General features: G+C 38.0%; 4 protein-coding genes across 5 annotated transcripts in view; 2 read left to right on the top strand and 2 right to left on the bottom strand.

The window, feature by feature from the left end:
- The window catches only part of slc43a1a (solute carrier family 43 member 1a), a 30,354-nt gene extending 22,920 nt beyond the window's left edge, over positions 1-7,434 (top strand). Inside the window, exons 7-15 of the mRNA XM_041798067.1 lie at positions 349-482; positions 587-714; positions 1,016-1,162; positions 1,272-1,307; positions 1,392-1,527; positions 3,387-3,516; positions 3,620-3,693; positions 3,887-4,010; positions 4,468-7,434. Of these exons, the coding sequence (XP_041654001.1) occupies positions 349-482; positions 587-714; positions 1,016-1,162; positions 1,272-1,307; positions 1,392-1,527; positions 3,387-3,516; positions 3,620-3,693; positions 3,887-4,010; positions 4,468-4,665 (1,107 nt within the window). The 3' untranslated portion in view covers positions 4,666-7,434. The remainder of the gene's footprint in view (positions 1-348; positions 483-586; positions 715-1,015; positions 1,163-1,271; positions 1,308-1,391; positions 1,528-3,386; positions 3,517-3,619; positions 3,694-3,886; positions 4,011-4,467) is intronic.
- A 113-nt stretch (positions 7,435-7,547) lies between these two features.
- Positions 7,548-13,571, bottom strand: med19a (mediator complex subunit 19a). Of its 2 annotated transcripts, XM_041796937.1 has the most exons (7): positions 13,482-13,571; positions 13,176-13,355; positions 12,646-12,768; positions 11,196-11,329; positions 10,908-11,004; positions 10,723-10,817; positions 7,548-7,937 (listed from the first exon to the last, which is right to left on the bottom strand). In XM_041796937.1, the coding sequence occupies exons 2-7, from the start codon at positions 13,273-13,275 to the stop codon at positions 7,872-7,874; spliced, it is 615 nt and encodes a 204-aa protein (XP_041652871.1). In that variant the 5' UTR covers positions 13,276-13,355; positions 13,482-13,571; the 3' UTR covers positions 7,548-7,871. The 2 variants fall into 2 exon arrangements, with proteins under 2 accessions (XP_041652871.1, XP_041652870.1); XM_041796936.1 differs by having other exon boundaries at positions 13,176-13,538.
- Positions 13,572-13,613: 42 nt separating this feature from the next.
- On the bottom strand, positions 13,614-19,272 carry si:dkey-6i22.5 (polyamine-modulated factor 1). Its single transcript, XM_041796864.1, has 5 exons — positions 18,990-19,272; positions 17,210-17,315; positions 14,576-14,676; positions 14,192-14,387; positions 13,614-13,793 (listed from the first exon to the last, which is right to left on the bottom strand). Exons 1-5 carry the CDS (start codon positions 19,208-19,210, stop codon positions 13,728-13,730), a joined length of 690 nt encoding a protein of 229 aa, XP_041652798.1. The 5' UTR covers positions 19,211-19,272; the 3' UTR covers positions 13,614-13,727.
- A 7-nt stretch (positions 19,273-19,279) lies between these two features.
- On the top strand, positions 19,280-26,230 carry tmx2a (thioredoxin-related transmembrane protein 2a). The gene is made up of 8 exons (XM_041796863.1): positions 19,280-19,588; positions 19,724-19,784; positions 20,244-20,357; positions 22,175-22,251; positions 22,498-22,604; positions 22,875-22,940; positions 23,070-23,199; positions 23,277-26,230. The coding sequence occupies exons 1-8, from the start codon at positions 19,400-19,402 to the stop codon at positions 23,454-23,456; spliced, it is 924 nt and encodes a 307-aa protein (XP_041652797.1). The 5' UTR covers positions 19,280-19,399; the 3' UTR covers positions 23,457-26,230.
- The last annotated feature ends 119 nt before the right edge of the window (positions 26,231-26,349 follow it).

Genomic DNA, 26,349 nt, shown 5'->3' with positions numbered 1-26,349 from the left:
TCTTACATGTTTAAAGGTGGGGGTAAAATATGAGATTAATTGTGATTTAAAATGTTAACCTTTTGACCCTTAAAAACAATTCGCTGAAAGGTAAGGTTTTGGAGTCATGTTTGATGGCCCATGTGGCAGAAACAAAGCTTTCTTAAAATCTCTCCTTAATTTAAACTTTATAACTGCTCAAATAAATGTTTATTTCATCAGTTAATCAATATTTTATCAAAGGGGGTCATAGAAATGATGATATTGGTGATCTGTGCATGATGTATTCACAGCTTGTTCCGGCACAAAAACATTACTGAAACAACCTTATAAGCTTTTAAAATATTCTTTTTCTTTTTTTCTCCCCAGCTGATTTACGACGCAGGCGTCTCCTTCCAGGTGATTATGTGGATGTGGGCGGGGCTTGCTGGTTTCGTCTTTTTCAACTGCTTGCTCAATTGGCCAGCTGAAGGTTTCCCAACGCCTGATGAGGTTGACTACAGGTGAGTTTGAATGTCTGTCAGTAACTTCAGGTACAAAAGTTTATCAGAGCATCCCTCCAACCACAGTGTATGTGTGTGTGTGTGTGTGTGTTTATACACAACAGTAAGATCCTCACACTACAAGAGCTGCCTCAGTCAGATCAGAAGGGAGCTGCAGAGAGACTGAGCGAGAAAAATGGAGACATCCGTCACTCCACAGAGAAACTTCCTAATGGAACTGATGTTGCACCAAGTGAGTCAAAATCACACCCAGTTCATTTCAGTTTTTAATGGTGATTCAGATTTTTTAATTGTCTTTATGTTTTATTGAAAGAAAACTATTTTTAGTTGGATTCCTTTAACCTGTCTCACATAAATCAACAAGAAGTAATCAGTTAAATTAAAGACAAATCATTCTTGTGGATTTAATTTTAATTCAAAGAAAGTATTTTCCTGTACTTTTTTATCAATTTAATGACTGTGGGATATTTAACAGATCTGACATCCTCAATGTGCATACAAAAGAAAATAAACTCATCAATGTTTTCCATCAGACTCCGTCCCCTTCCGGCGCTCTGTTTTCTCTCCCATCTTCTTGTGGAGTCTGGTTACCATGGGGATGTCCCAGTTAAGGATTATCTTCTTCATGGGAGCAATGAACAAGATGCTTGAGTTCATGGTTACACACGGAGACCCGCATCGTGAGTGTCCTGCCCTTAGATTGTCCCTCACAGGACCCACTGACTGTTTTTATTTGGTTTTCAGTTACAAAGAGAGATTCTGACGGAGTTGGTCTTTGTTTTTTTACAGCCCCTGAAGAGCTGGTGATCGAGGCAGAAGAGAAAGGTGAGTAAAAGAATTGAGATTGTACACTTACCTAGCTCTACTGCCTCTCTTTTTACTAATTAGATTTAACATTTCCTCTTTTAGTTAGTTTCTACTCCTCCATCTTTGGCACGCTGCAGCTGCTGTGTCTAGCTACATGTCCTCTGATTGGTTACATCATGGACTGGAGGATGAAGGAGTGCGATGATGAGAAGACCGTCGCTTCAGCCACAGAAAAGAGGTATATGGGAGTTCAAGAATGGGACTTTAAAGGGAGAATACACAGAATTTAGAGAGTTGACGGAGACATTTTTATGGGCCTGTTCAAATAGTACTTTTTACTTAGGAATGTTCCTAACTGATGGAAATGTCCTGGAAGTGTCTGTTATGGCCCCTTAGATAGATTAATTAACACTAAATAAAGGCTTGAACACAAAGAGACCAGTAACATATAAAAAATGGACACAAACAGCAAATGAAATAAAAAAGATTTCCCAAATTGTTTAGCCCTAATAGGCACTGCCATTTCAAAGTGTGATATCTGGTGTTTGGATGACGTTAAAGATATTCTAGCTTAAGCGTGGCCATTTGCTTTTCTTCCATCATAGATAATAAAAGCAAGGTGAATAAAAATTTAACAGTGAAGTCTTTCATTCACATTTCAAAGTGCTTCACATAATGAGCTGAAAGTCAGACAGAGCAAGTGTAGAATTTAAAAATATAAACATCTGAGAACTAAGAAAAATCAATAAAAAGATAACAAAACAAGACAATTTTAACACACAAATACATGAAAATATTAAAACAAAAAATATGAGGGTTATCTTTCTACAGCAGTGTAGAACAGTCTCTATCGTCATTGTAAAATGAAATTGAATGCCAACCTTGTGGTGCCATGACAGTAAAAAGTGCTAAAAAAACATAGCATTAAAAAAACAATAAAGATAAAGAGAACCATGATTAAAACCCATAATCAAAGTGCTAAAAACATATAAAAGGTGCCTCAGGAGATCGTGAAAAAAACATAACAACCATCCACACCGGATATTTCATGTCATCATTGCACAAATTACCTTTAAATTGCAAAAGACACAAGTTCATTAGGTTTAAGCAGCATTCAGTGTAGTGATAGCTTTTGCATAAGACATTTCCCTGCAGTCACACTGCTCCTTTATGTCTCATTTCCCTAAAAGAAAAAAAACTTGGACAGCTTAGTGGATTAGTCAAAAGTTATCTGCACCTTGTGAAATCAAACATTTAACTTTTTACCTTGTCCCATTATTTTCTCTTCAGTCCTGAAGTTATTTTTTGTGTGGTCCAGTTCATGTTAAAATCTTTGATCTACCTATAAAGACGGTCTGTTTTTAAACAGGAAGTCAGTTACCTTTGGTTTAAGACAGTAGAAAAATCTAAAATGAAACAAAAACAATTTGGTATGCGAAAAGTAGAATTTTAAAATGCAGTAAAAAGATTTGATTAATTGAGATTAACTACAGAAATTCTGAGATGAATCATGGTTTTTGTTTTTACTATGGACAGCCCTACAAATCATTCATCAAATTCTAGCTCACTTATTGTGAAAGTTTAGATTAAAAGATATTAAACTCTCCAGTTGTTGTCAGATGTTGCTCGTCATGAGGTTTTCACGTTTCATTCACTGATTTAAGCAACACAGAGAACAAACCAAACAACAGATGCTCACTTTATAGTCCATCAACAGTAAATTATAACATTTACACAATGAAGCAACGTCACATCAGTAACATGCGGTTAGTGTAAGAGCAGTCAGACTCCCTAATCACTGTGGTTCACTCTTACGGTCCTCTTATTCACACCCTCTCTCGACCCTGTGACACGTTTCATCAAGGCAAAGGAAAGGTGGATATTTAAGGACTTAGGGTGTGTTCCAATTAAGCTTGGAACTTGGAAATTCCAAGTCACCAGTTGGATACATCATCCCAAATGCACCCTGAACTCAAAATTCCAGCTTGGTGCAAATCAGACTTGGGTTTGATTTGAAAGATGTTACTGGGTCGGTATAATGGTAATTGTCAAGCACATTATCTGTGCTAAAACTCCTCTTCCTGTGTGTTTCAATAGACAGACCAGTGGACCCAAGAGGGATCGCAAGATCCAGAAAGTGACCAATGCCATGAGAGCCTTTATCCTCACCAATGTGCTGCTGCTGGTTTTTGGAGGCTGCTGCCTCATAGACAACCTGCCTCTACAGGTAGAACGCACATGCATTTAACACCTATATGACAGCAGAAAGGGAACGAACAAACAAGTAGAGCACAACCACACTGATTCTGTTACTTTGTTTCCTTCCCAAGATCTTGACCTTCATCCTCCACACGATGGTCCGAGGTTTCATCCACTCCTGCTGCGGAGGCCTTTATGCTGCTGTGTGAGTGTTGCAGTGCTTAGAGCCATTAACTGCTAATATATCTGTCAGTTTGATGTACTGTGAACCAAGAAGATTAAAGAAAGTCTTTCTTCTCTTCTTCTGTGCTCTTTTAAGTTTTCCATCACAAATATATAAAACCATTTTTTCATCATTTAAAACATATGAATACTTACATTCTGTATCTCTTGCACAGCTACCCGTCCAACCACTTCGGCACCCTGACAGGTCTCCAGTCCATGATCAGTGCTGTGATTGCTTTGCTGCAGCAGCCACTCTTCATTGCCATGGTTGGACCACTGCAAGGAGACCCCTACTGGGTAAGTGCTTAAATTAATATTAGATTTGTATCGCAATTCTGCTGCTCTGATCTTGATTCAGCATAAACATCAAAAAATAAAAAAGGTCAGCAATCAGTGGTGCAATATTTAATTTGAATTAAAAATACCTTCTAAAATGATTGATTTGACTCGTGTTTTTACCAGAACTCCTCAATGAATTACAAATTTAATACAACTATTCACTCTCTTTTGGATAAAAAATGTGGTCTGGCATACAAAGTCAAATATGCCCCTGCTTTTGAAATGGCTGTAACAAGTTACATATTCAGTTTCATTCTGATTACTCTCATATGGCTCATGTTTTTGCAGCTATAATCCATCTCAACACAAATCAGTTTCCAAAGAACAAAGTTAAAGTCTGCTTGTTTTCCATGACTCTTCTATCTAAACGATTCCAGCTGTAACTTTCTTCCTTTGTCACGCTTCCTTCCTTTAGATCAATCTCGGCCTTCTGATCGTCTCGTTGACCGGCTTCCTGTTGCCAGGTTACCTGTTCTACCACCGTGGACACCTGAAGAGGGAAAAGAAAGCCAGAGACAAGCAGGCTGCTGAACAGGAAATGCAGGCTCTCAAACACACAGAGGCCAACGGCTACAAACCACACACCAACGGCGTCTCTGCTGTGGAGGCTTGAGGTGACACGGTCCAGTATTGAGGGAACTGAAGGATCAAATTTCAAACGTGCCTTCAAAAGGAGCACCAGCAACTTCTCATCCATTAATACTTAGTGTTGATACTTCAGTGTTTCTGCTCTAGGCATTGCTGGTTCACATTTTGCTCTTCCAATAATCCAAATCATAGAGTTAATAGGATTCCCCGTGTTTGTTACGAGTCAGACTTTGACTTTAGGTTTCTCTTAAAATGGAAAAAGTGTCATCATCATTTGTTGCAGTTTATTTATTTTGGTTCGGGTCAAAGAGCCAAATTAGTGTGATTTAAAGCCATAGATTTCACTTACATGCACATGAAAAGACACGCACACATCCTGGTACGGCCTGTGTGTCAGACCTCGGATATCACGGTACTTGAAAAGCTGTTAAATAAAATTTCTGATCATCATGACAATCATCGCTAACACCAAAGAACAGCTGAAATATATCAGGAAAGTTACACTTTCTACTCAGTAAGCAAACTTTTTGTATATTGTGCTGTTTCTACTGTAAGCCTCAGAAGTCAAGAACAGCCATGCATGTGTTTTTTTTTTTTATTTCACGATGTTGAGATCATGGGTTATTTGGTTTACTTTAAAATACCAGAGGGCTTTCTCTACCCAAAGATAATATAGCTGTTGTCGCAAGTGAATTTAAAGTCCCTGTAAAGTGATTTAAAAAATCTTTATTTTAGGTTTGTTGTAGGACAGGCCACTGTGTTATGAACGACCAGGCCAAATTTCAGTCATGAAAATCATCTCTAAGCTTATAAAATTAAGCTTCAAAATCATGAAAAATTAAGCTGTAATATCTGCTCTAGGATGATGTGGGCGTGTCAGTTGAATGAGCGGAAGCCACACCCACTTACAGGAAATACAGTCATACTCATGCTCTCCATAAATATCCTGTGATCTTGAGGGGAAAAAAGTCATTATCTTGTGGTAAAATGTTTGGCTATCTTCAAAATGTTGCCTTTTGTGGCCTTGAAAAAAAAACTCAACTTCTGATCAGTAATTGCTAAATTAGAAAAAACTGCATGCTCTGCTGGTCTTGGCTTCTATAGAAATCCATTCAGTAAATAATATACGTATATACGTGTATAACACTATTTGTATCAAAGAAGCTATGATATTAGAATGTATCTGCTGATTTATAAATACCAAACATCTGGTACATATAAAGAAGCTTTTGCAAGTCTTTATGAACCCAGACAATCACAAACACACATGTACACGCACAGATAGACTGGTTGTAGAGACACCACATCTACCTCCTCTGTCTCCTTTTTTGTACTGTCTCTCTGCAACCGACTCTCATGTCTGTCAATCATCATTACTCTGGTAAATATAACTCCGCCCAAACCCTTAAAATTTTTTTTTTCAACCTCCTTGTGCATTCATGTTCCTCGGCCCTTGCATTTCTGGAATTTTTAAATAGGAAAAACATGTTTTTATGAGGAAAAGTAGGACTGACTTTTTAAAAGTTCTAACACACAGTGTGTGTCAATGTAATGAAACACTTTTTACTGCTTTATGCACAGAAATGAACTAGTGTGTGTATAAAATATGTATTTAAGTGTATTTTTATACTCTAGCTGCAGTAGCGTTCAAAAGGGAAGCGTTTGTTTCTGTTATTTTTTAGTGTGCTCATTATATATGAAGCTTTGATGATTTTTTTTGTATTCTGCCTTTGAATTTTTGCTATTTTTAGTCTTGTTTGGATTATGGGGTAAAGAAACCTCTTTTTTTGTAAATAGAGCTGAGGTGTGTCTTTATTTTATTGCATACTCCGCTTGCTTTACTATATATGGGTGTGTACGGTAAATTATATTTACTGATGGCTGTGATTAAACTTGCTTTTTACTGTTTATTTCTGCTTGAACGTTAAGATCAGTTAAAGTAATCCGCCAGCTAGGTAAATACAGGTAAAGTATTTTCATCCAAAGTTGCAACAAAATGTGTTTATTTTTTTACACATTTTCTGCACAGACCAGTATCATGTAGATGTTTAAAATCAGTTGTAATGATTTTTTGACTGTATTTCAATGAAAGAAAAATGTTTTACCTCTTGCCTGAAGTATTTCTTTGCTGCTTTCTTCATCATAAAATGTGTTCAGTGTCTTGAATCTTTGCTCACACTTTGAAGGAGACAGTTTTATTTTAAAGTCTGTGCCTTTTGCTGCTATCTTGGCTCTATGCAATTAATATTAATGTAAGCTTAATACCTCTGCCAAATTTCTCTCTGTATACCAAAGCCATGTGAGTGGGTTGATACTATGGCACTTTTCCTCAGGATAACAAACAGAAATGCCTTATTTCCATAAAAACCAGTTTGGTTTTTGTTGACAGTCAAAGGTGTTGATTTCATTTAGTGGCAACTTCTGAATCTGTTTTATTAGTTTGCATTTCAACAAGTATTTGTGTGGTTTTCATCCCAACTTTACTCTTCCCAGTGTTTTCATTCGTAATATTTCACCTCATGATTCTGGCAGTTCAGCAGCAACGAAGCTCCGCAAGCTGCCCTAAAATGCTGTTGCTAAATCATTGCTGAAGCTGATAAGAACTAGTTGCTGATTGAATTATAAGAGCATAAAATTAAACAACCCCCCGACAAATTCTAGGAGGAAAAGTTTAAATCCAGTTTCTTTTGCTTGATCTTGTTTTTGAAGGCTGTATGAAATATGCTCTGTCTTTCCTGCTTTAAATCAATATATACCCAGCTTGTGCGTTTGAAAATAAATGTCTAAATGCAAACATATTGCCTCAGTGGTACTTTTTAGCAACACAAGGTGTGATTGACACTGATAGTGAAGCTGAACTCTTTCAGCCATTAAAAACCTCCTACAGGTCACACAAGGACACGCAAGCAAAGATAATAACCAAAGTTTATTTGATTTTGGCATTATGGTCAAAAGATATCACAACAGAGTCAAAGAGGAACATACATACAGTGTCTGCTCAGTCATTCATAATCACACAGCTCGACAGCAACTTTCTGCCTTTTTCACTTTAACATCCGTCACATTGCAGCTCCCATCTTCTTACACACATCATTCATCCCTCTTATTTCCATCATGTCTTCTCTCATTAAACCTATTAATACAATTATCTGGAAAACGCAGTCATCCTCTTACAAAATGCACACACACACACATTCAAACACAGGCGTGCACGCACACAGTGGGCTCCGTCTATCTGAGGCTGTTGCTGTTGGGTTGTGATCCAGCGAGGCCGGGGTGGTCTGGACTGTGGCGGTTCTGAAGGGGAAAAGGAGAATTAGACTCAACCTGTGATCCTTTATTTTAACAGATGACCTTTTTCCTGCATGAAGGAATTTATAACAGACCTAAAACCCCAAAAAACTCAGGACTTGAGTGCTGTGCTGTGATTTGGTTGGCATAAAGATGCCACTGAGCCTACATTTTAACATTCTGAAATCAATATACTTTGAAAAGTGAGGGGAGCCACTTTGCGGATTCTGATGAGAATCAAACGGCAAGGCTCAACACATTGCTTCCCCTGTCAAGACTAGAACTGCTGGGTGCGTAATGACATAAGTCTGTTTGATATGAATGTTGTTGTATTCAGCAAACACTGACATGTTCAGTCTTATCTGATCACCTGAAGTCTGTTACCAGCAGCAGCTGAATTTAGTAAAAGTAAAGATTATGATAAACCTAATAATAAAAGCATTGCAATGCCCACCCCCCCTTTCCAGAGTGAACATGTCTCCATTTGGGTGAAAACAAGCCCCGACACTTTTGGCTACAGATCAGAAAACAGTGATAACGCAATTAAATGCTATTGCGTAGCATTCAGTGTCTCAAAAAACGAAAAACTAGAACTTTCATCATCTTCTTCACTCAAAAATGACAAAGGAACGTAAAAGAATAGCTCAGTGGCTTTTATTATTAGCTTTTTTTATTTTATTTTTTTAAGACCATTGTTGACTTTATGTGTTTGTTTTTCTTGATTGTCTGTTTATAATTATTGGCCCACCGGCCTTATGTTCTTATCTTGTATTATGTCCTTGTAAAACACTTTAATTATGATTTTAAAAGTGTTCTATGAAAAAGACCATTATTATGATTATATTATTAAAAAGGTCAGAGGATGAACCATTGTTGTGCTCCCATGGACTTAAAGCCAGCAATTGCTCTTTGACAGCATGAGGTGTCATCTGTCTGCCTGCTAACAGATGCTTTACTCACTTGCTAACATATTACCAACATTTTAAAGATCCATTTTATTTAGCCTTGCTAAAATACACACATTAAGTAAGTGATGTCTGTTTATGACATCTCCAGTCACAAGATAGGGCCATTTGTCCAGTCTATGGACAAGGTCTGAACATAACCTCATATACACCTGTAATTCTGTTTATTTAACCATACAACGATAAAATTCCCTGTTCAGGAAAGTCATCATTTTTATGTTTAACTCACTGGCCTATGAGATCCTAAAAACCTTTAAACTACACAGTTTTTATATTTCAAGCTTTTAAATCACCAAAGACTTCATCTTTCCCATTTACTGCCATTCATTTGGAGGGAATGCTTTTTTCAGAAAGGGGCAGAGCCAGCATCATTTAGGCAACAGACCCGGATGGTTGCTCTTATAAGCATCAGAACAACAAGGTTACAGATGGTCCCTCGCACCAAATGGTTTGGTCTGGCTTGGTACAGTTTTGGCATGATTTGGCACAGTTAACCCTGATCTTGCTTGTGTTTATATGGGCACTGTCTGCCTCATAGTGATGGGGATTTCGGCTGTTTTTAGAAATCTGGATCATATGACTCATCTCAGTAACAAGGGCAGGTATCCTAAAAAGCTTCTTTTTTATGATTTTAGCTTTTTTCCCCCAAACGGGCAGTAAGTTTGCCGGCTCCTAACATTCACACATGAGCCAGCTGGTTCATGAAAGACACATCAAAATGGCTTGGATGGCTTGAATTGAGATATCATTTCAATCTAACCATTAACCCACAAGGTTGATCTGCTGGATAACATATCACGATTTCCTTTAATAGCATGTTTATGACAGAATGAGGGAGAAAAGTGGTGACCTTGCAAAGCAAATGGATTGCCAGCTTCCATGTCTGTTATCTGGAAAATCCATGTAGCAAAACTCCAATCCAAAACGATTGTGCCGAACTGGACATGGTTCAGACCAACCAGCATCATTTTAGGAGAACAAGGTGGTAGCTATAGTTTAGTTGCAGTTTTATCAGAACTGAACCATGTGTTTTTATCAAATAAAGAGCAAAAAGCTTTCCATGATGGAAAAGATGTTCTCAGCATGAATTTTATTCACCGTTCACACACAGCAGCAGCGTTAGTCTGCAGAGCTCAGGGTAGTACCAGAGCCGTGCATGTCAGCTACCTTATTTTTTCTGGTTGCTCTGATTTGCCTGTCATGAATATGACAGACAGAACGTTCCTCCAATCACCTTGGAAGAATTTTTTGAAAAGTCCTGCCCTTCCCAAACACTTTGGATGGGAGATTTCCCCAATGAATGTGAAACATATTGATGCAATAAATAATACGATAAATCAAACAGTCTATCTGGTGTGTCAGGTAAGAAAAGCTGTTCAGTCTAGTACAAAACATGGCTTGTTTGTTGTTCATTTTGTTTGTTTGCGTCTCTTCTTCAGAAGAGACGCAAACAAATGCATACTGTACGAAACTGAACAAAATCTCTGTGAAAATGCTGGTTGAAATCAAGTGCAAAAGACTAGCTGGTACGATGCAAAACCCAATGACAGCTTTCTGAGAAGCTGCTGATGACTGAACTTAAAAGCTGGTAAATGCTGGACTCTCCTGTGCCAGGTACTCAGAAACATGAGTCTTATGGGATGTTGTGACAATATTGTTATGACAGAGCCTAAAGATCTGTGTTTGTTACTGTTGCTCATTTACAGTGCCAAAGGAAAAAAAAATCTGAGAAGCTTGAGGCTTACATAAGACTTAAAATGAATTTTATCTGTTTAATTTATGTGCATAAATTGAACAGATTCTGGGGTTAGGGTAGATGCCCTTACCTTCTTCTTTTTCTTGTCTTTCTTCTTTTTCTTTCGGTCAGGATCATCATCTCTCTTTTTCTTCTTCTTCTTGGGATCAGAGTCTGATGGAGTTTCTATAAGATGACAAAGAAGCAAGTCATGAGCCTGAGATAATGTCACAATCCTCTATGTTTTTATGTTGTTAAGTGAAGTTGGTGTCGGACCTTGTGGTAGTGGATCCTGCGGTCGGTGGTGTTTGTGCTTGTGTTTGCTCTTCTTCTTTGGGGGCTGTATGTGCATCAATCTGTACTGTTCTGGCAGCTGTGGAAAACAAAGAAAAAATACCAGCATTCAATTATTTTATTGAACAACACAAGTTAGAAATAAAGGAAAGCATTATATATCTCAAAAATTATCCTGGAAAAAAATAAGTTGCAATAATAAAGTATCTTTATTTAATATGTGTTACTTCTTATCTTGTGTTTGTTAGGTATTTTATGTATGGTTCATACCGGTCCTGTGTGTAGTCTGAAGCCTGTAAGCAGAGCACCGGTCAGAGGACTGAAGGAGTTCCCACAAACTGGAGGTTTATCGATAAGTGACCGCAATGAGCTGCCGTCCTGAGTGCCCGGACAGTCAATCATACCTGCAGCACAGAAAAGATAAGTCATTTAAATGGGACAAAAGCAGTGGTATTATAATAGCATTATATTAGAAGATCAAAATACAAGAGATGAAAAAAGCATGAGGCTGAGGCCTAAATACTGTGATAAAACATTTTTTTTGCATTAGGTTCTCAATTAATATGTTATTTGCTTTTTTGAGACTTCAGCACTACACAGACTGTTCTGTGTGTGTTTCATCTAAATCTGTCGACAGAAGATAGCTGTGAGGTGAAATTTGGGAATCTGCTCCGTAAGTAAAGCTCAGGTTTATGGCAAAAAGTCAGAGTGCAGTCTTGATGTCAAAGCTACAATCCTAATACTGATTTTTCAAAAATTATAACTTCATACTGAAATCTTTATTGATATGTTTGTTTTAAAAGTGTAAAAATAAATAACTACATGCATAATGTTTCAATCTAAGTTACTTTGTATGTTGTTTTAATAGCTGTAGGAGTTTAAAGAATTAAAAGATACCCTTAATGCACAGCATACATTTTCTCTGCACATTATTTAAATTTAATAATCTTCTGGGGGCCAGATAGGCAGCTGTGGGAGACCTGATGTGGACCTGGACTGCCAGTTGATGATCATTGCAATATTGCATTTGTGGTATGATGCGATAATTTTTTAAGTTTCTCATCTTCAGTATTTTTCAATAAACACAAGCAATAAATCATTTTATATTATCACTAAAACAATATTACACGGATAACATGACCAGATTTGCCATAGGTCAGGCAGATATGCCAGGATGACATAACATCATGCCTGAATCAGCATAAATAACATATCTATCTGCTTTGATTACAGTAGTTAAATTACAGATTTGTTTAAATCTAAGCCTTATAGCGATTATGAAAACCAGTACTGAACATTTTTGAAAAAATATCTGCTAATATTTTGACTTATGTTGCACATGCAATGTAAACTGTTGCACTGACTGACAGGAATAAGCATTTGTACAGTAATTCTCATTTTTTTAAAAATAGAAAAAGTACAGGACTATTGTTCTCAATTGAACGTACAGTCACTCTGGTTAAAACTTAATTAAGTAGAAGTAAAATGACAGATTTCAAAATGTATTAAGAAAAGTGCACGTACCCAGATAAGAACTACACAATTACAGCAGTCTGAGTAAATGCAATTTGTTATTTCCACCTCTGATACAGACTACCCTGGATAATAATTATAACAAGCATACCTTGTCAGAAAAGCTAGATTCCCATCGCTGGGCCTTAAAAAGGTCAATGCACTAATTTAAAGGGATGTCCTATTCTGGGCTCTAAACCATACCAACCTGGTAACTCTGGCAGAAAGTTGCTGAGTTTCTCCTTCACCTTCTTCCCGCAGAATTTGTTGTAGGCATGTTCCAAGTTGTAATGTGTGATGAGGTTGGTGTTTCCCGTTAACTCATTCCCCACTAAACACACAAAGGTATAATGTATAAAAATTACACTTCATCTTAAACTAATTAAAAACGTTGCATCTCTCAAACTAGGTATTCAGCCTAAATATCGCTCTTTAGCCATGTCCATGCAAGGCTTCCGTACATTCAACGATTATTAAGTTACATAACGGTCATCTTAACAGTCAAATCACATAAACATTAGTTTGGGTATCACATAACATTAAAAACATCTATATTTACCAGGAACTGTTTGTCTGAAAGGTCTAAGTAGCTTACTTAGAATTCCCTCACTTATCCCACCAGCTAACTTTAGCTAGCATTGTAAACAACTGCTTAGCAACCCTACATGGCCACTTTTCTTTCAATCTAAATGACTAAGAAAATAAAAATTAAAACACGATGGGGTTGCCCAACAGTACCAGGAAGCTCTCGTAGTAAATAGAAAGGTTCATTCATGACTCCGGTCTTCCGAAGAGCAGGCCCTTCATCCCCGAGCTGTGCTGGCAGCTGCCCCACCATGGAGACTTGACTCTGCGGCAGAGGCGGCGGAGGTTTCCCCGGTCCGAAACCCAGAGACGATGAGACGGGTGGACCCTGAGCTTCATTTTGCCCGAACAGAGTTGAAAACATTTCCGTCATAACTACCACAAATAATGCATGAATACAGAAAGAAAAAGCCGGCTTCTCCAAGCGAATAACCTATTATTTGATTGGATGAGGCTCACCACGAATCCACGGTGTCAACTGCCTGATTCTTCCCTTCTTTGTGGCATTAATTTAATGGCCCACGTACCGTAATACCAGGTATAAACACGCACAGTACCAAAATAAATGGTATACGCTGGCAACAATTTTGGTATGATGAATATTTTTTTATTTTCAAGACTACGTATTAAAATTAGACAGTATACAAAAAGAATATTTACAACAGAGTACGGTCATATTTTTATAGATTTAAATAACTTTGAAGATCATACATCGAAGACATCAGCAGGGCAGAGAGACGAAGCCAGCCTTTCAAACTCAGTGACTGATGCCTAAAGGTGAAAAGACAGAAAGAAATGCCATCAAAAATCCTAATAATTACATAAAACTTTATGTAGTATATTTATTACTCATATACCAGTCTTTGGGCATCTTTTTACCCTTGGTCACAGCTATTTCACATTAGCGCTATTCAATTGCACAGGTGCAAAAACACATTTTTTTCTTTATTCTCTAAAGAAATTAATCTTGAAATTAGTTATTTTTGCAATTACTACAGAATTTATGAGACTTTGATTAATAGTATTTATCTGAGCTCTGATTTATCAATTCCATGTCATAATGTCCGAATTAATGGTTGACACTCAAGTACAACTTTAAATTTGCTGACACATAAACCCCATTAGAAATTCATGTTACTTTTTGTTTTTTTCCACTATTTGTCTCTCACCTTCCATTCTTCAACAGCAGTGGAAATATTATTTTCAGTTTGAGTCATGCTCTCTCTACCCGCTTGAACTTTCTGTGCCAGAGCAGCGTTCTCTGCTTGAATCTTTTTAAGCTCCACTCGCAGGTAGGCTTTCTGCTTTTGATAGTATGGCATCAAAAAGCTGCAAAAGTCCTGCTCTGGAATTCCACTTGGCCGCCTAACAGAACAAAAGCACAGGAAGAAGGATTTAACATTGTAGTTTATTCAGGCTGCATAATACTATGGTAATACATATACAGTAGTACAGAAGAAAGCCAGGCATAGAAGCTGAGCACTTGTATCCAAGATTTGGACGTGTATCAACAAGATCTTTTCATCAGATAGACAGCAAAGTTGTTTACTAACCATGCAGGATCTGGATTGTTTTTAGCAGCCTTCTCCAGTTTGTCCAGCTCACTCAGTTTGAACTCTAACTGTCCTTCTTCAATCAACATGGCGATGTCATCCTTCACAGAAACAGACACAGGCATTCATGAAAATGTGAGGAGAAAAATACAGACACATGAGGGCAGGCGGCCAACCTGCCCTCCAACTAAGACTTATTACATCAGTACAGGGGTCAGGTATCACTGCAAATCCCTCACAACCCAGTCACCAACTGTTCCAACTAAAGATGCACCGATTGTAAAAAATAAGGGTTGATGTAATGCAGACACCGATGTTTAAAGTAACAATTTGGATGATGGCCGATAACGATGCCAGTTGTTTTGTCATCACTTTTTTGTGTCCTGTAAAATCCTGTGCATAAGCTGCTTTTTTGATTCTTTTTCTCCATCTAAAAAGTTGGCTGGGCTTAAATACTGGGGCCACATATATGTAAGTTAAAGTGCTATGACAGGTGACAGCAATGCTGCAAGTGTGTGAAGCTGCTGCTGTCACTCTGCTCTGAAAATTCATCCCCATCATGTGTACTGTAAGCAGCCACTTAGGTCATAACCATGAATTTTGACAAAATAGGGATTACACCAATAAGGAAAAGAATCTTGTGGAGAGCTCGTTTGACTGAGAACATTCGTCAGAACAGATTTTCTAAGAGACGGTTCAAACCTTTTTCCCCTTTAGATTTCAAACACATATAGCAGCTTATGTAACGAGGTAACTTGTCAATACGATTTTACAGTAATACTCCCATACTGCCAACATTTTCTGTTATTGCCAATAATAAACCTCTTCTCTGACTCAGTAGTTAGATGTGCATGATGCCAGCGTTAAATTGATACAGCACTAGGGGCGTAACAGTATATGTATTCGTCCTGAACTGCCCAGTCTGGTACACATAGTCCCATGCTGAATACAGCTGAATGGGAAAAAGGTAATCAAAAATGACAGTTTTACTGCTTGTAACTGTTTGCTAATCGCTGTTATACAACCCATGAAGAAGAAGAAGCAGCAAACACTACAAAACACAAACACAAAGAAAAGTTGACTTCTGTAGTGATAGCAACAGAGGTGCGAGGCTACTCATTTCTGTGTTGCATCTTTTATTCCTGCTTTTCATTTTTTACATGTTTTATACACCACAGGCTGTTCCACCTACACAGGGAGGCCTGACCGAGTAATAAATGAGGGAAAGTTAGAATTATGAATCTAAATTTTATGCTTTTATTCCCTGACAAACTGAACCTGTACTGAACCGTGACCCCAAAACTTGTCATCTGAAACTGACATCAGTTCACGCCTGTGATACCTGCTTATGGCTGACAGTTGTCAGAAGGGCTGATACTTGCCAATACCGATGTTAACCCTTTAAAGCTTGACACCTCAAATAAAAGCCATACAGGCTGTCTCTGCTGAGCACTAAACAGTCTCAGCATCAGAGATATTGCTGTGCAATAATCCTGTGACACAACCACTGAGGATGTGAATAAATTATCTTTCTTTGACTGTCACACAAAATTAGAATATCATGAAAAAGTGGACCAACACCAGCAGATGCCATAGCAGCCAAAATCATCACTGACTGTGGAAAATTCACACCAGACTTCAAGCAACGTGGATTCTGTGCCTCTCCACTCTTCCTCCAGACTCTGGGACCTTGATTTCCAAATGACATGCAAAAATTACTTTCATCTGAAAAGAGGACTTTGGACCACTCAGCAACAGTCCAGTTCTTTTTCTCCACAGACCAGGTAAGACGCTTCTGACGTCATCTCTAGTTCAGGAGTGGCTTGACACGAGGAATGCCACATTTGTAGCCCATGTCTAGGATTCTGTCTGGGCGTAGTGGCTCTTGATGTGCTGATTCCAGCCTCAGTCCACTCCTTGTGAAGCTCCCCCAAATTCTTGAATGGATTTTGCTTGACAATCCTCTCAAGGCTGCAGTTCTCCCTTATGCTGGTGCACCTTTTCCCACCACACTTTTCCCTTCCACTCAACTTTCTATGAATATGCTTGGATACAGCACTCTGTGAACAACCAGCTTCTTTAGCAATCACCTTTTGTGGTACCCTCCTTGTACAGGGTGTCAATGACTGTCTTCTGGACATCTGTCAAGTCTGCAGTCTTCCTCATAATAGTGTAGCCTACTGACCCAGACTGAGAGACCATTTAAAGGCTCAGGAAACCTTTGCAGGTATTTTGAATTAATTAGCTGATTAGGGTGTGACACCATGACTTTCCATATGGAACTTTTTCATAATATTTTAATTTTCTGAGACACTGAATTTTAAGTTTTCATTATCTGTAATCCATAATCATCAACATTTCAAGAAATAAAGGCTTGAAATATTTCAATGTGTGTAATGAGTCTATACAATATATGGGTTTCATTTACTGACATGAGTGACAAAAAATATTGGACCTTTTTATGATATTCTATTTTTTTTAGATGTATCTGTAATGTTTTTATGTTATGTAGTTGACCAAAGTCAGATTCCTTGTATGTATAAAGACTAAAGTTCTGATACATGACTTTTACAATAAAAATAAGGCACTTTTTTGGTTTATTTATACACCATATGAATATGAAGTACTGCACACCTTTATAGCTCCCCGCAACTCCTTTATGAACTGTTTGTGAATGCTCTCCATCTTCTGTAGGTTCTTCTGGTACAGCGGACGAAATGTGCCGGCAAATCTGTTAAAACTGTGAGTGAAAACAATATATAGTGTCAATAAAAAGTACAGCAGGATTGTTTGTTTTAAACATTAAGTCCTTTGGTCCTGATACATTAGTTGGACCAAACAAAATAGTTGAAGAAAACTTCTCAAAAAACTATATTTATAAATTGAGCATTTAATGAGTTTTTTGTGTTCTTGCATCAAATGTCTTGAGGGACACGATTCAGAACAGGCTTGTATTGTTAGAAAATATGTCAAAAACCCTTTTCATACATGCAACCAAATTTCGGGGAAACCAGCTCAGAAAACTTAATAGGGCAGAGTGAAGTCCGGCTGAAAATTTCAGCTCTTTGTGTTTGTATACACATTGGATTTGTTGGATGACTAGCAGAGCTGAGTATGTGGCTTGTACCTATGAAAACATCTGCCAGATCTTCTCTGCCAGTGCGAACAGCTTATTCTGCCATTGACCTGTTTGTGGTTGTTTGGTGGAATGGATGACAAAAGAAACAAGACATATTGGTAATTTAAGAATGTGTTCAATTAACAAACAGGAGCCTCAGTAGTGTGTGGAAGAGCAAGCCTGGCACATCCTCATGCTAGTCAACAGCCTGGTCACACACTGCTGTGGGTTGGCATCCCATTCTTCAACCCGCATTAGTCTCAAGTCAGCCTATATGGTTGTTTTGGTCACCCTGCCACAAACAGAAAGCCCAAGCTGATCCCACAAGTGTTCAATGGGGTTAATGTCAGGACTGCTGGCAGGCCATTCCATCCTCTCCACTCCCAAATCCTGGAGGTAGTCTCTGATTAACCCCGCTCTGTGGGAGTAAGCGTTGCCATCTTGGAGGATAGAGTTTGGTCTCAGACTGTGGAGATATGAGACTGCCACTGGTTGCAGAATCTCATCTCTCAATCAGGCACCGGTTTGTCAGCACCTGGGGATACCAGAAACTTAAAACAAGGGTCAATAGCAACAGCAAAATAAGCTGTTTGGAACTGGCAGAGAAGATCTGGCAAATTTTTCATGGGCACGACCCACATACTCAGCTCTGCTGCTCATCCCACGAATGCATGTTCCTTGCAAATTTGGCCATTTTAGTGCATAGCTTTCCACCAATTCATTGTTTGAAGATTTCTCCAGAGAGATCCACCTTATTATAATATTACTATAGTATGCTTTATAAGAACACATTTTGGGGCTTGGACCTTACTTTTGGGGCCAGGGGTCTTCCCTAGGGACCTTCCAGAATGATCAGAATCTACTTTGACACTGCTTTATGTATCATTGGCACCTTCATTTACATTTAATAGTGATGTCGTAATCACTGAAAGTATTTTTACATGTATACCTCAAACCTGCACCTATCAAGAAGATGAGGCACACTTGAACATGAGGCTCCAGGCTATGACAAAGGTGTCCATCATGCAGCATTATTACCATTTATTTATACCAGCCATAACACACACTGCTTTAATAGCTCATCTCTATCATAGAAGTCTTTATGGTTGTAACCTTAAACCATATTAACTGGCCAGACACAATCCTGAGGTGTGGCTTTCGTGCCATTTTATATTCGCCATGCTGTAATTCACATTAATCAACAATATCACAGAGCTACTAACTGGGACTACTGTGAGCATGTCTTTTTCAGTTTGAGAGATTTTATCCACCAGAAAAACAAGCTTTTTTTTTTACCTGGCAAATTGAATAAACCTTTCAAGGCTCTTCTGCATCACTTTGTCGAACAACTTCAACCGGTCAAACTGGGGTTTCGTCTCCTCGGCCGGCTTACAAACTGATCCCGAAGTTGACATCTGTGAGGAAACTTCCCCTGTAGCATCATTGGTATGGTTTTCAGATGAGTTCTTAATATCCACAGCCTCTATTTTTGTAGTTGTTTCTTCGCTTTCCTCCATTTCTCAGCCTTCTCTGTTTACGTTTTACAGTGCCCGCCAAATGTACGGCGAGTCGCTGAGGCCAGAAACTACGAAATCGTCATGTGTGACGCAGGCGCAGACCGATCCAGCCACCTTGTCCTGTCTGTAAGTTCAGCTGTCACTCCTTCTCAAGCCTCTCGTGGGTGACTGGCTGCTGTGCCTCTAAGCATGGGTGTCATTACGGGACTCTGTACTTTCTTATATCACCTACCTCAGATTTACAAATGGCTGCTGAAGCCGTATTATATCACCTCATTCTTCATGACCGTTGCCTTCGTCGCTGTCCGAAAGGCTCCCGGTCTGTGCGAGCACCTAGCGACTCAGCGCGAGGACGGCAACTCCTGCGACTTTGACTGGGTGAGGAGCAGTGTGGGGATAGTGTTGCTGTGAGGTGCTAAATATGGTGGGGGCCTCTGTGAAATTAATAAGTTATTTGACTCACTTATCACAATGTTGGTTAGTGTATGCCTCTTTTTGTTGTCCTTTTAATAGAGAGAACTTGAGATTCTTATGTTTCTCAGTGCAATAGTGATGATGAAGAACAGAAGAGCAAGTAAGTAACCCCCACCCACACTGACACATTGTTATGTAAACCTACTGATGTCTTATCATGACAGGTGTTTATTTACACTTAAAACAAACACATCATCAAGAGTGGCCCATCCGCATATAAAACTGGTGATGCTCAATTTTGGTCCTGGAAACCACAGGCACTGATTAGTTTGTCTCCTAATTGGTCTCATCAGTTTTCTGTAGACATTAATGCCCTGTGTCAAAATCTTTCCCAGCAGCAAAGTCACAGCAGCTGATAATATTCAAACACATTTAACTAAATATATGTTTCAGACCAGCCGTGAAGCCTTGCTTAAGGCTAAATCCAAGAATCACAAAAAACCTTTGGTTTGCTGTGTCAACATTACTGTTGCTTTGTAATACTGTGACCTTGTATCAACAGTTTGAAGGTTGGTCTCCTTTACTGATTTCTTTGTTTCACTCTATCTCTCTCTGTCAGTTACACTGGAGCAGCACATAGGCAACTTGTTCCTGTTCAGCAAAGTGGCCAACGTCATCCTCTTCTTCAGGCTGGACATTCGACTCGGCATCCTCTACTTTGCTTTGTGCATAGGTCAGTGGCCCTAAAACTCCAGGTGCAAATGCTGTCCCAAATCCAGGATTTATTTGAGTCATGGAGTTGGTAAGAAATGGTCAAAATGACAGAGTTAAAATGAGTCCCCTTGTAGTGAGCTACACAATTGTACTTTAGGGTCTTTTGGTGTTTCAAAAATTTACAAAACTAAACATTTTGTTTAAAACATGGGGTCTTTATTTTTGTGAATTGCCCACAATTAGTGTATTTTTTATATTGCTATTAATTACTAGTTTATTGTCCCTATGAGCACACTTTAGTTAAACCACTGAAACATCCTCCTGCAGCCACGGGGATGTAAGAGAAGTAGTGCTACCAGCTGATTAAAAAAAGTAATCGAAGTAATTATAGGTTTTGTAATTTATTAATCTCAATTAATTGCATATGTCAATAATTTGAGGAAGATTGCGCTACTAGTACGTTTGAAGATAATAGTAACAAAAAACATCAGAAAGGACAGGCTTCTCAAAACTAAACTTTCTACTAGCTTTTGAATCAAGATAAGTGGATGCTGAGGGCAGATTGTCCACTTAGTAGCCAATCTAGATTGATGTTAATCTGTAGAATATGAATTTTATTCCCAAAATTATAAGAATTAAGAGCACAAGGAATTTTTGCATGTCCCAGTTAAAGTTACAAAACGACATTAGACAGTTGTTCAACGGCATCAGAGTGCAATTAATCAGCTAACATGTTTTTTTAATCACATTTTCACTCCTGTGCCTAATTAATTGAAATTAATCAAACATTTTGACAACACTGAAAAATAAGTCCACTACTGCTCTTTGATGTCTCATTTAAGTTTAAGAAACCCACACAGAAAGCTCAGTGAACAAATCGAAAGTCATTATATCAAACATTCAACTTTATAATGTTCCTTTTCAATCCATACCAAGTTCCTTTTTCTGTGGTGAAGTTCATGTCATAATCCTTTATCGCTCCAAAGTTCCTTATTTTCTTTCAAAATAAAATTTTCAAATAGAGGAGAGTAATTGCAACTATAGAAATTCTGAGATTAATTTATCATGATTAAACATTTGAGTAACTCAACAGCCCTGATTATAGAACACTGAAAGAAACCATACTGTATGCCGTATACAGAAGACCTTTTTCAAATCAAATTTAGACTTTTATCTGCACATTTTCTCACAGTTTTTATAGTATAGATAAGCAATCAATAAGACATTATTGTGGTTAAATGTAAAGATAAACAAGAAAATAAATTTGATAGATGCAAGTGCTTTTATAAGAGACTCAGGGGTGTGTTGGCTCTGCTCTCTAACATTCCTGTCTTTGTATGAAGTGCCTTTTTCAAACACATGAACAAGACTTAACTTCAGATGATTCTTATGCAGCTGTAGCGTATGTTCTCTAAGCCTGTGTGGCTTCTAACCCGACACGCCAGATGGATTTGTTAAAAACAAGGAAACGGGCGGCTCCATCCGCTTTGCAAGGTAATGTGGCTACAGGATTTTTTTAAAGATTATTTTTGTAGTGCCATTATTGTGGATTGTCAGACTAACCTTGCAAAGCAGATGGATTCATCAGGTAGACAGGTAGAGGAAGAAACCAGGATGAGAGTGTGGGGAATGGTATATGGAAGAGTGCTAAGGGTTAGCGTTTAGCATGGGCCAACCGCTTTGGGGCTATTGCCTCTGCACACAAAGCTTGTGGTATAAACATGAGGTTGTGGAATTTTTATCCTTGCATTTAATCATTATTTTATTCATGTGCAATCTCTGTCATGTGCACTCATCTCTCTTATGTGTACTTGTTTATCTGTCCCTTGTCCTCAGCCTTTGTTATGACCTGTAAGCCGCCTGTCTACATGGGCCCTGAGTACATCAAGTACTTCAGTGACAAGACCATAGATGTGAGTGTTACTTTATAGATTATTCTGACTTGAAGTTAAAAGTTTTCAAGTTCCTTTCTTAACTAAAAAATATATTTTGAGAGTACTGTAGAATATTTTTGATTTTGTTCTGATCAATCACAGGATTTATATCACACATTTGACCTGTTTTATCAACAAGTCCATCTCATAAGAGATTAGGTGTGAGTTACAAGTCTTTTTATTTTTATTTTGTTCTCATGTTGTCTTGTGCTATTCAACCATTAGGAAGAGCTGCAGAGAGACAGCCGTGTCACCTGGATTGTTGAATTTTATGCCAACTGGTCCTCTGACTGCCAGTCCTTTGCCCCTGTGTTCGCTGACCTTTCTCTCAAGTAAGAAATCAGTAGATTTAGACAAGACACCCATGACTACACTGTCTCAGTAATCTTTTTGTTATTGGTGAAGCTAATATTGTGACTAGCTTTGCTCTGTTCATAAGAGAATGGAGTATAGAAACACATTTTAAACTAGAACTACAATCTCTAGCCAGAATGTGATAACATTGTTGTCCTCCTCTCTTAAATTTGAGTAGCTTAATTTGGTTCTAGAGAAGAAGCAAACATTTTCTATGTTAAAGATATTTTTTTTTGTGTATCTTTCAGGTACAACTGTAATGGACTTAGGTTTGGGAAGGTGGACATAGGACGGTATGGAGAGGTTTCAGAGAGGTCAGCATCTTTGTTCAATTTGTACTTGTTTTTCTTTGATGCCATTGCTTGTTTAATCTTCAACTAAAGTCCTTTCTCGGACTCATGCTTTGATTGAGCCATTGATACACTCTTGTATTGCCTGAACAGTTACAGGGTCAGTACGTCTCCTCTGGCCAAGCAGCTTCCCTCACTGATTCTTTTCCAAGGAGGACGGGAAATGATCAGACGTCCAATGGTGGACAACAAAGGAAGAGCTGTGGCTTGGACCTTCAATGAGGTAAGTCAGAGAATATATATTGAGTCAGATTACCACATAAATTCTCATATAATGAGGACTATATCTTCTCTCATTAGGAGAATATTATCAGAGAGTTTAACCTCAATGAGATCTTCCAGAAGTCCAAGAAGCTGAACAAAAGTTTTGGTATGAAAGAGGAGGATCAGAACAGCTTTCAGCCAGAGGAGGGCAGCAATGAGCTTCATACTGGAACTGACAACCCAGGACAGCCCACAGAGAGTAAGAAAGACCAGTGAGGTGAAGAGGAACAATTGTGTGAAGAGGAACACTTGTGTCAAGTGTCTTTGTTTCCATGCCTTACATCACTGCAAAAGTTTTAAGGATCCAGTGATAAAAGTTGGTTCATCTGTGACACCAATATAAAAAGAGGAAACCTGGCTCTCTGAACATGAAAATGTAAAAAAAAAATGAGGAAGGAAATAGATAAGCCAGAATCCAAAGGTTTAATCAAAGGAAAGTTTTATGGATCCATCATATGGTTGCTTATAGATATCCTAGTTTGAATGAAGATTTAGACGTTAGTGTGTGTTTTCTCTTTTTCTCACAGACCTATGCATTGTATATATTTTTTGTATTAAGGGTATTATTTGACATTTTATTTTCCCCTTTTGATGTATTTTGGTATGTTTTGTGTCTTCGTTTGTTGCTGATTGCTTTCATCTTTTTTTCACCTGCCTTGTCTTTCTCTGGTTTGGTTTGCTGCCTCTTATTGGTTGTAACTGGTAATAAGTGAGTCACACCATAATGACTGATTTGTGAGGCTCTGACCATGTGACTGCCTGCCATTGGCTGTAGTTGATATAGAGGTGATTACACCACAAATATTGAAGAAATACTTGCTGGAAACCAGGGTATATACAAAATAATCCTATATTTAATTTAATACCTTTTAAGACTTTTGTCACATTGGTGACACAGTTCTATGCATGTTTTGTGTTGACTGTAAAATAAAAATGTGACAACATAGTCAAGAAAATGCAGATACCTGTTATTGTGTTGTATGAATATTTCTCTAAGATGCTAGCAGTGCTATCATCTTTAGATTCTGTGCCAGTATTACAAAAGGCAAAAGCTGCACTGCAATTTTTTTTTTTCAATATGCTAAATCCTGTAAACGTTTAGTAGAATCCCCGGTCTCTTCTTCACACCTCTCCTGCAACCACTTCTCAGAAAACTTGCATCTACCTATCATTTAAATAAATAAATAAAGTTTATTTACAGCCACACTTCACTCCATCACATAGTTAACTCGCTAGCCAGGAACACAGTGGAGCTTTTAGGATGCACTGATAGCTCAGTGGGGCAGGAACAAAGACAAACATGCAAACAGACATCAGATCTGGTAGAGTTCTCTTCCTTGTGCTTGAAACCGAATGTAAAAACAAAAGCAGGAAATCTAGCCTACAACCTCTTGGCAAATAGAAATATTGAAAACAGCTAGGGAGTTTAAGACCGCATGGTCTTGCATTTAAGATTTTTTGAAAGCTTTTATTTCTGCTAAATTGATCAACTTTTAATACTTTTGAAGACTTTGCAGACACCCTGGAAACATTTTGGCCTTTTAAACAATTTCATCATTATAACACAGCATTTAGAGTAGTTCCTTCCTCATTTTTTACATTTGCAGTGTTTGGTTTCCACCTTTTATGTTGGTCAGAATTCCCCCCCCTGTATTTAAAGAGCACCCAACTTTGTTTTACTGCTCTTCCCTTTTAGCACACTGAGCAGCCAGTCACCACCCTTTTGTCTCTCCAGGTTCATAAACAAATATACCCAGAAACTTTTGCCCACTCTGACAGGGCATGATGCTGTTTTTTGAATCCAGCTATACTGGACATTTAAATACAAACATGAAGTTATTTAACCAATGATTGTTTTCAGCAACATCTCATCATTGTGTAAACTACTGCTGCTTTTATTGTGTTTACTGCTGCCTTTTTCAAACCAAAGTTAAAGATTCATTTGAAATAAAAAAGAAGTGCACTGTTAAGAATTTGGACAAGTATGCTTTTTTCACTTTGACCTTTTTATTCTGAGAAGACATCTTTTTAAAAATTCTTTATAAGGCCATTTTGGAAATGTCTTTAATGTACTCATTACAGATATTTGTGAAACTCGTTCCATTCATCACAGCCCACAACAGCAATAGTTTATCGCACACAGAAGTATACCTACTATACTCAAAAAGGTCAGATTGTTCAGAGGCCACCATCATTGGCCAGGGCAGGAAGAAAAATAACACAGGTTCTCTTTATCTCCATAAGACGGCTGCTTGTGCCATTCATGATGCTTCTTTTCTTTTAGCCACCCACACATGAACCGGGTAGACATTTGACAATATTCTCATGTTAGCCAGCAGGTGAAGCATTCAGCATGACAAACAAAATCACATGCACACTGAAGACAAAGCCTAGGAGGGTTAAAAGCTTGTAACACAGTCGTTTGGGTTGGATGATGATACTTGTGTGCTTCAAGTGTGTACTTCCACCCTAAGACGTGCTACATTCAGCCAGCTTTAACATTCTACTGCCAACATCACTGTGGGCTTTGAGAGTAAAAAATAAATAGGAAACCTTAACTTTAATGCCCGATTCTGATAAGATAAAACTTTGCATACACATCAGTCTAACTCTAATTAGTACTCTGTTTGTGTACCTTTAGAGACGTTTCTATAAATCAGCAAGACAATTGAAAAAAAGTTTATCTGCCAACATGTTTTTCCTCAGAAATATTTTTAAAAAATAGTCATAAAAAAATTAAAATGTGCTTGCTTCATGAACAATGATCTCAAGGCAAAAAAATTCCATTGCAAGCCAGTCCCTCTTTAACAATCTTTTTAGTGGCTTTTTGCATTTACAATTCCTTTTATAACAATTACCAAAAATAGTCATAATTCCTCGTCTTTTCTCATAAAAAATAATAACACACTGGTTTGAAATTGTGTCAAGAACTATAAAGTTGTCTTGTTTTGTGAAATAAATAAGCCCTTCCCTCGCTGCCCCTATTTGGCTGACTATCTGTTAAAGGTTTGAAGTTCTGCTAGCATCTTGACTGACTGACAGACAAAATATCACGGAAAAGAAGGAAAATATAAAGACACCAACAAGACAAACAATGATCTTAAAGCTA

The sequence above is a fragment of the Cheilinus undulatus genome, linkage group 10 (assembly GCF_018320785.1).
Source record: "Cheilinus undulatus linkage group 10, ASM1832078v1, whole genome shotgun sequence".
Taxonomy (NCBI): Eukaryota; Metazoa; Chordata; class Actinopteri; order Labriformes; family Labridae; genus Cheilinus; species Cheilinus undulatus.
Note: the sequence above shows the minus strand (reverse complement) of the source record. Positions and strands in the feature narration are given on the sequence as shown.

Excerpts from the sequence above, each read along its gene's own strand:
- med19a (XM_041796936.1), bottom strand. The coding sequence starts at position 13,395 with ATGACGGAAATGTTTTCAACTCTGTTCGGGCAAAATGAAGCTCAGGGT. Across the intron at positions 11,330-12,645 it reads CTTTCTGCCAGAGTTACCAG|GTATGATTGACTGTCCGGGC; the intron begins GTTGGTATGGTT and ends TCTGTGCTGCAG. Across the intron at positions 11,005-11,195 it reads TCAGACTACACACAGGACCG|CTGCCAGAACAGTACAGATT; the intron begins GTATGAACCATA and ends TGTTTTCCACAG.
- si:dkey-6i22.5 (XM_041796864.1), bottom strand. The coding sequence starts at position 19,210 with ATGGAGGAAAGCGAAGAAACAACTACAAAAATAGAGGCTGTGGATATT. Across the intron at positions 14,388-14,575 it reads AACAATCCAGATCCTGCATG|GCGGCCAAGTGGAATTCCAG; the intron begins GTTAGTAAACAA and ends TTGTTCTGTTAG. Across the intron at positions 13,794-14,191 it reads CTGCTGTTGAAGAATGGAAG|GCATCAGTCACTGAGTTTGA; the intron begins GTGAGAGACAAA and ends TTTCACCTTTAG.
- tmx2a (XM_041796863.1), top strand. The coding sequence starts at position 19,400 with ATGGGTGTCATTACGGGACTCTGTACTTTCTTATATCACCTACCTCAG. Across the intron at positions 19,785-20,243 it reads GATGAAGAACAGAAGAGCAA|TTACACTGGAGCAGCACATA; the intron begins GTAAGTAACCCC and ends TCTCTCTGTCAG. Across the intron at positions 23,200-23,276 it reads TGGCTTGGACCTTCAATGAG|GAGAATATTATCAGAGAGTT; the intron begins GTAAGTCAGAGA and ends TTCTCTCATTAG.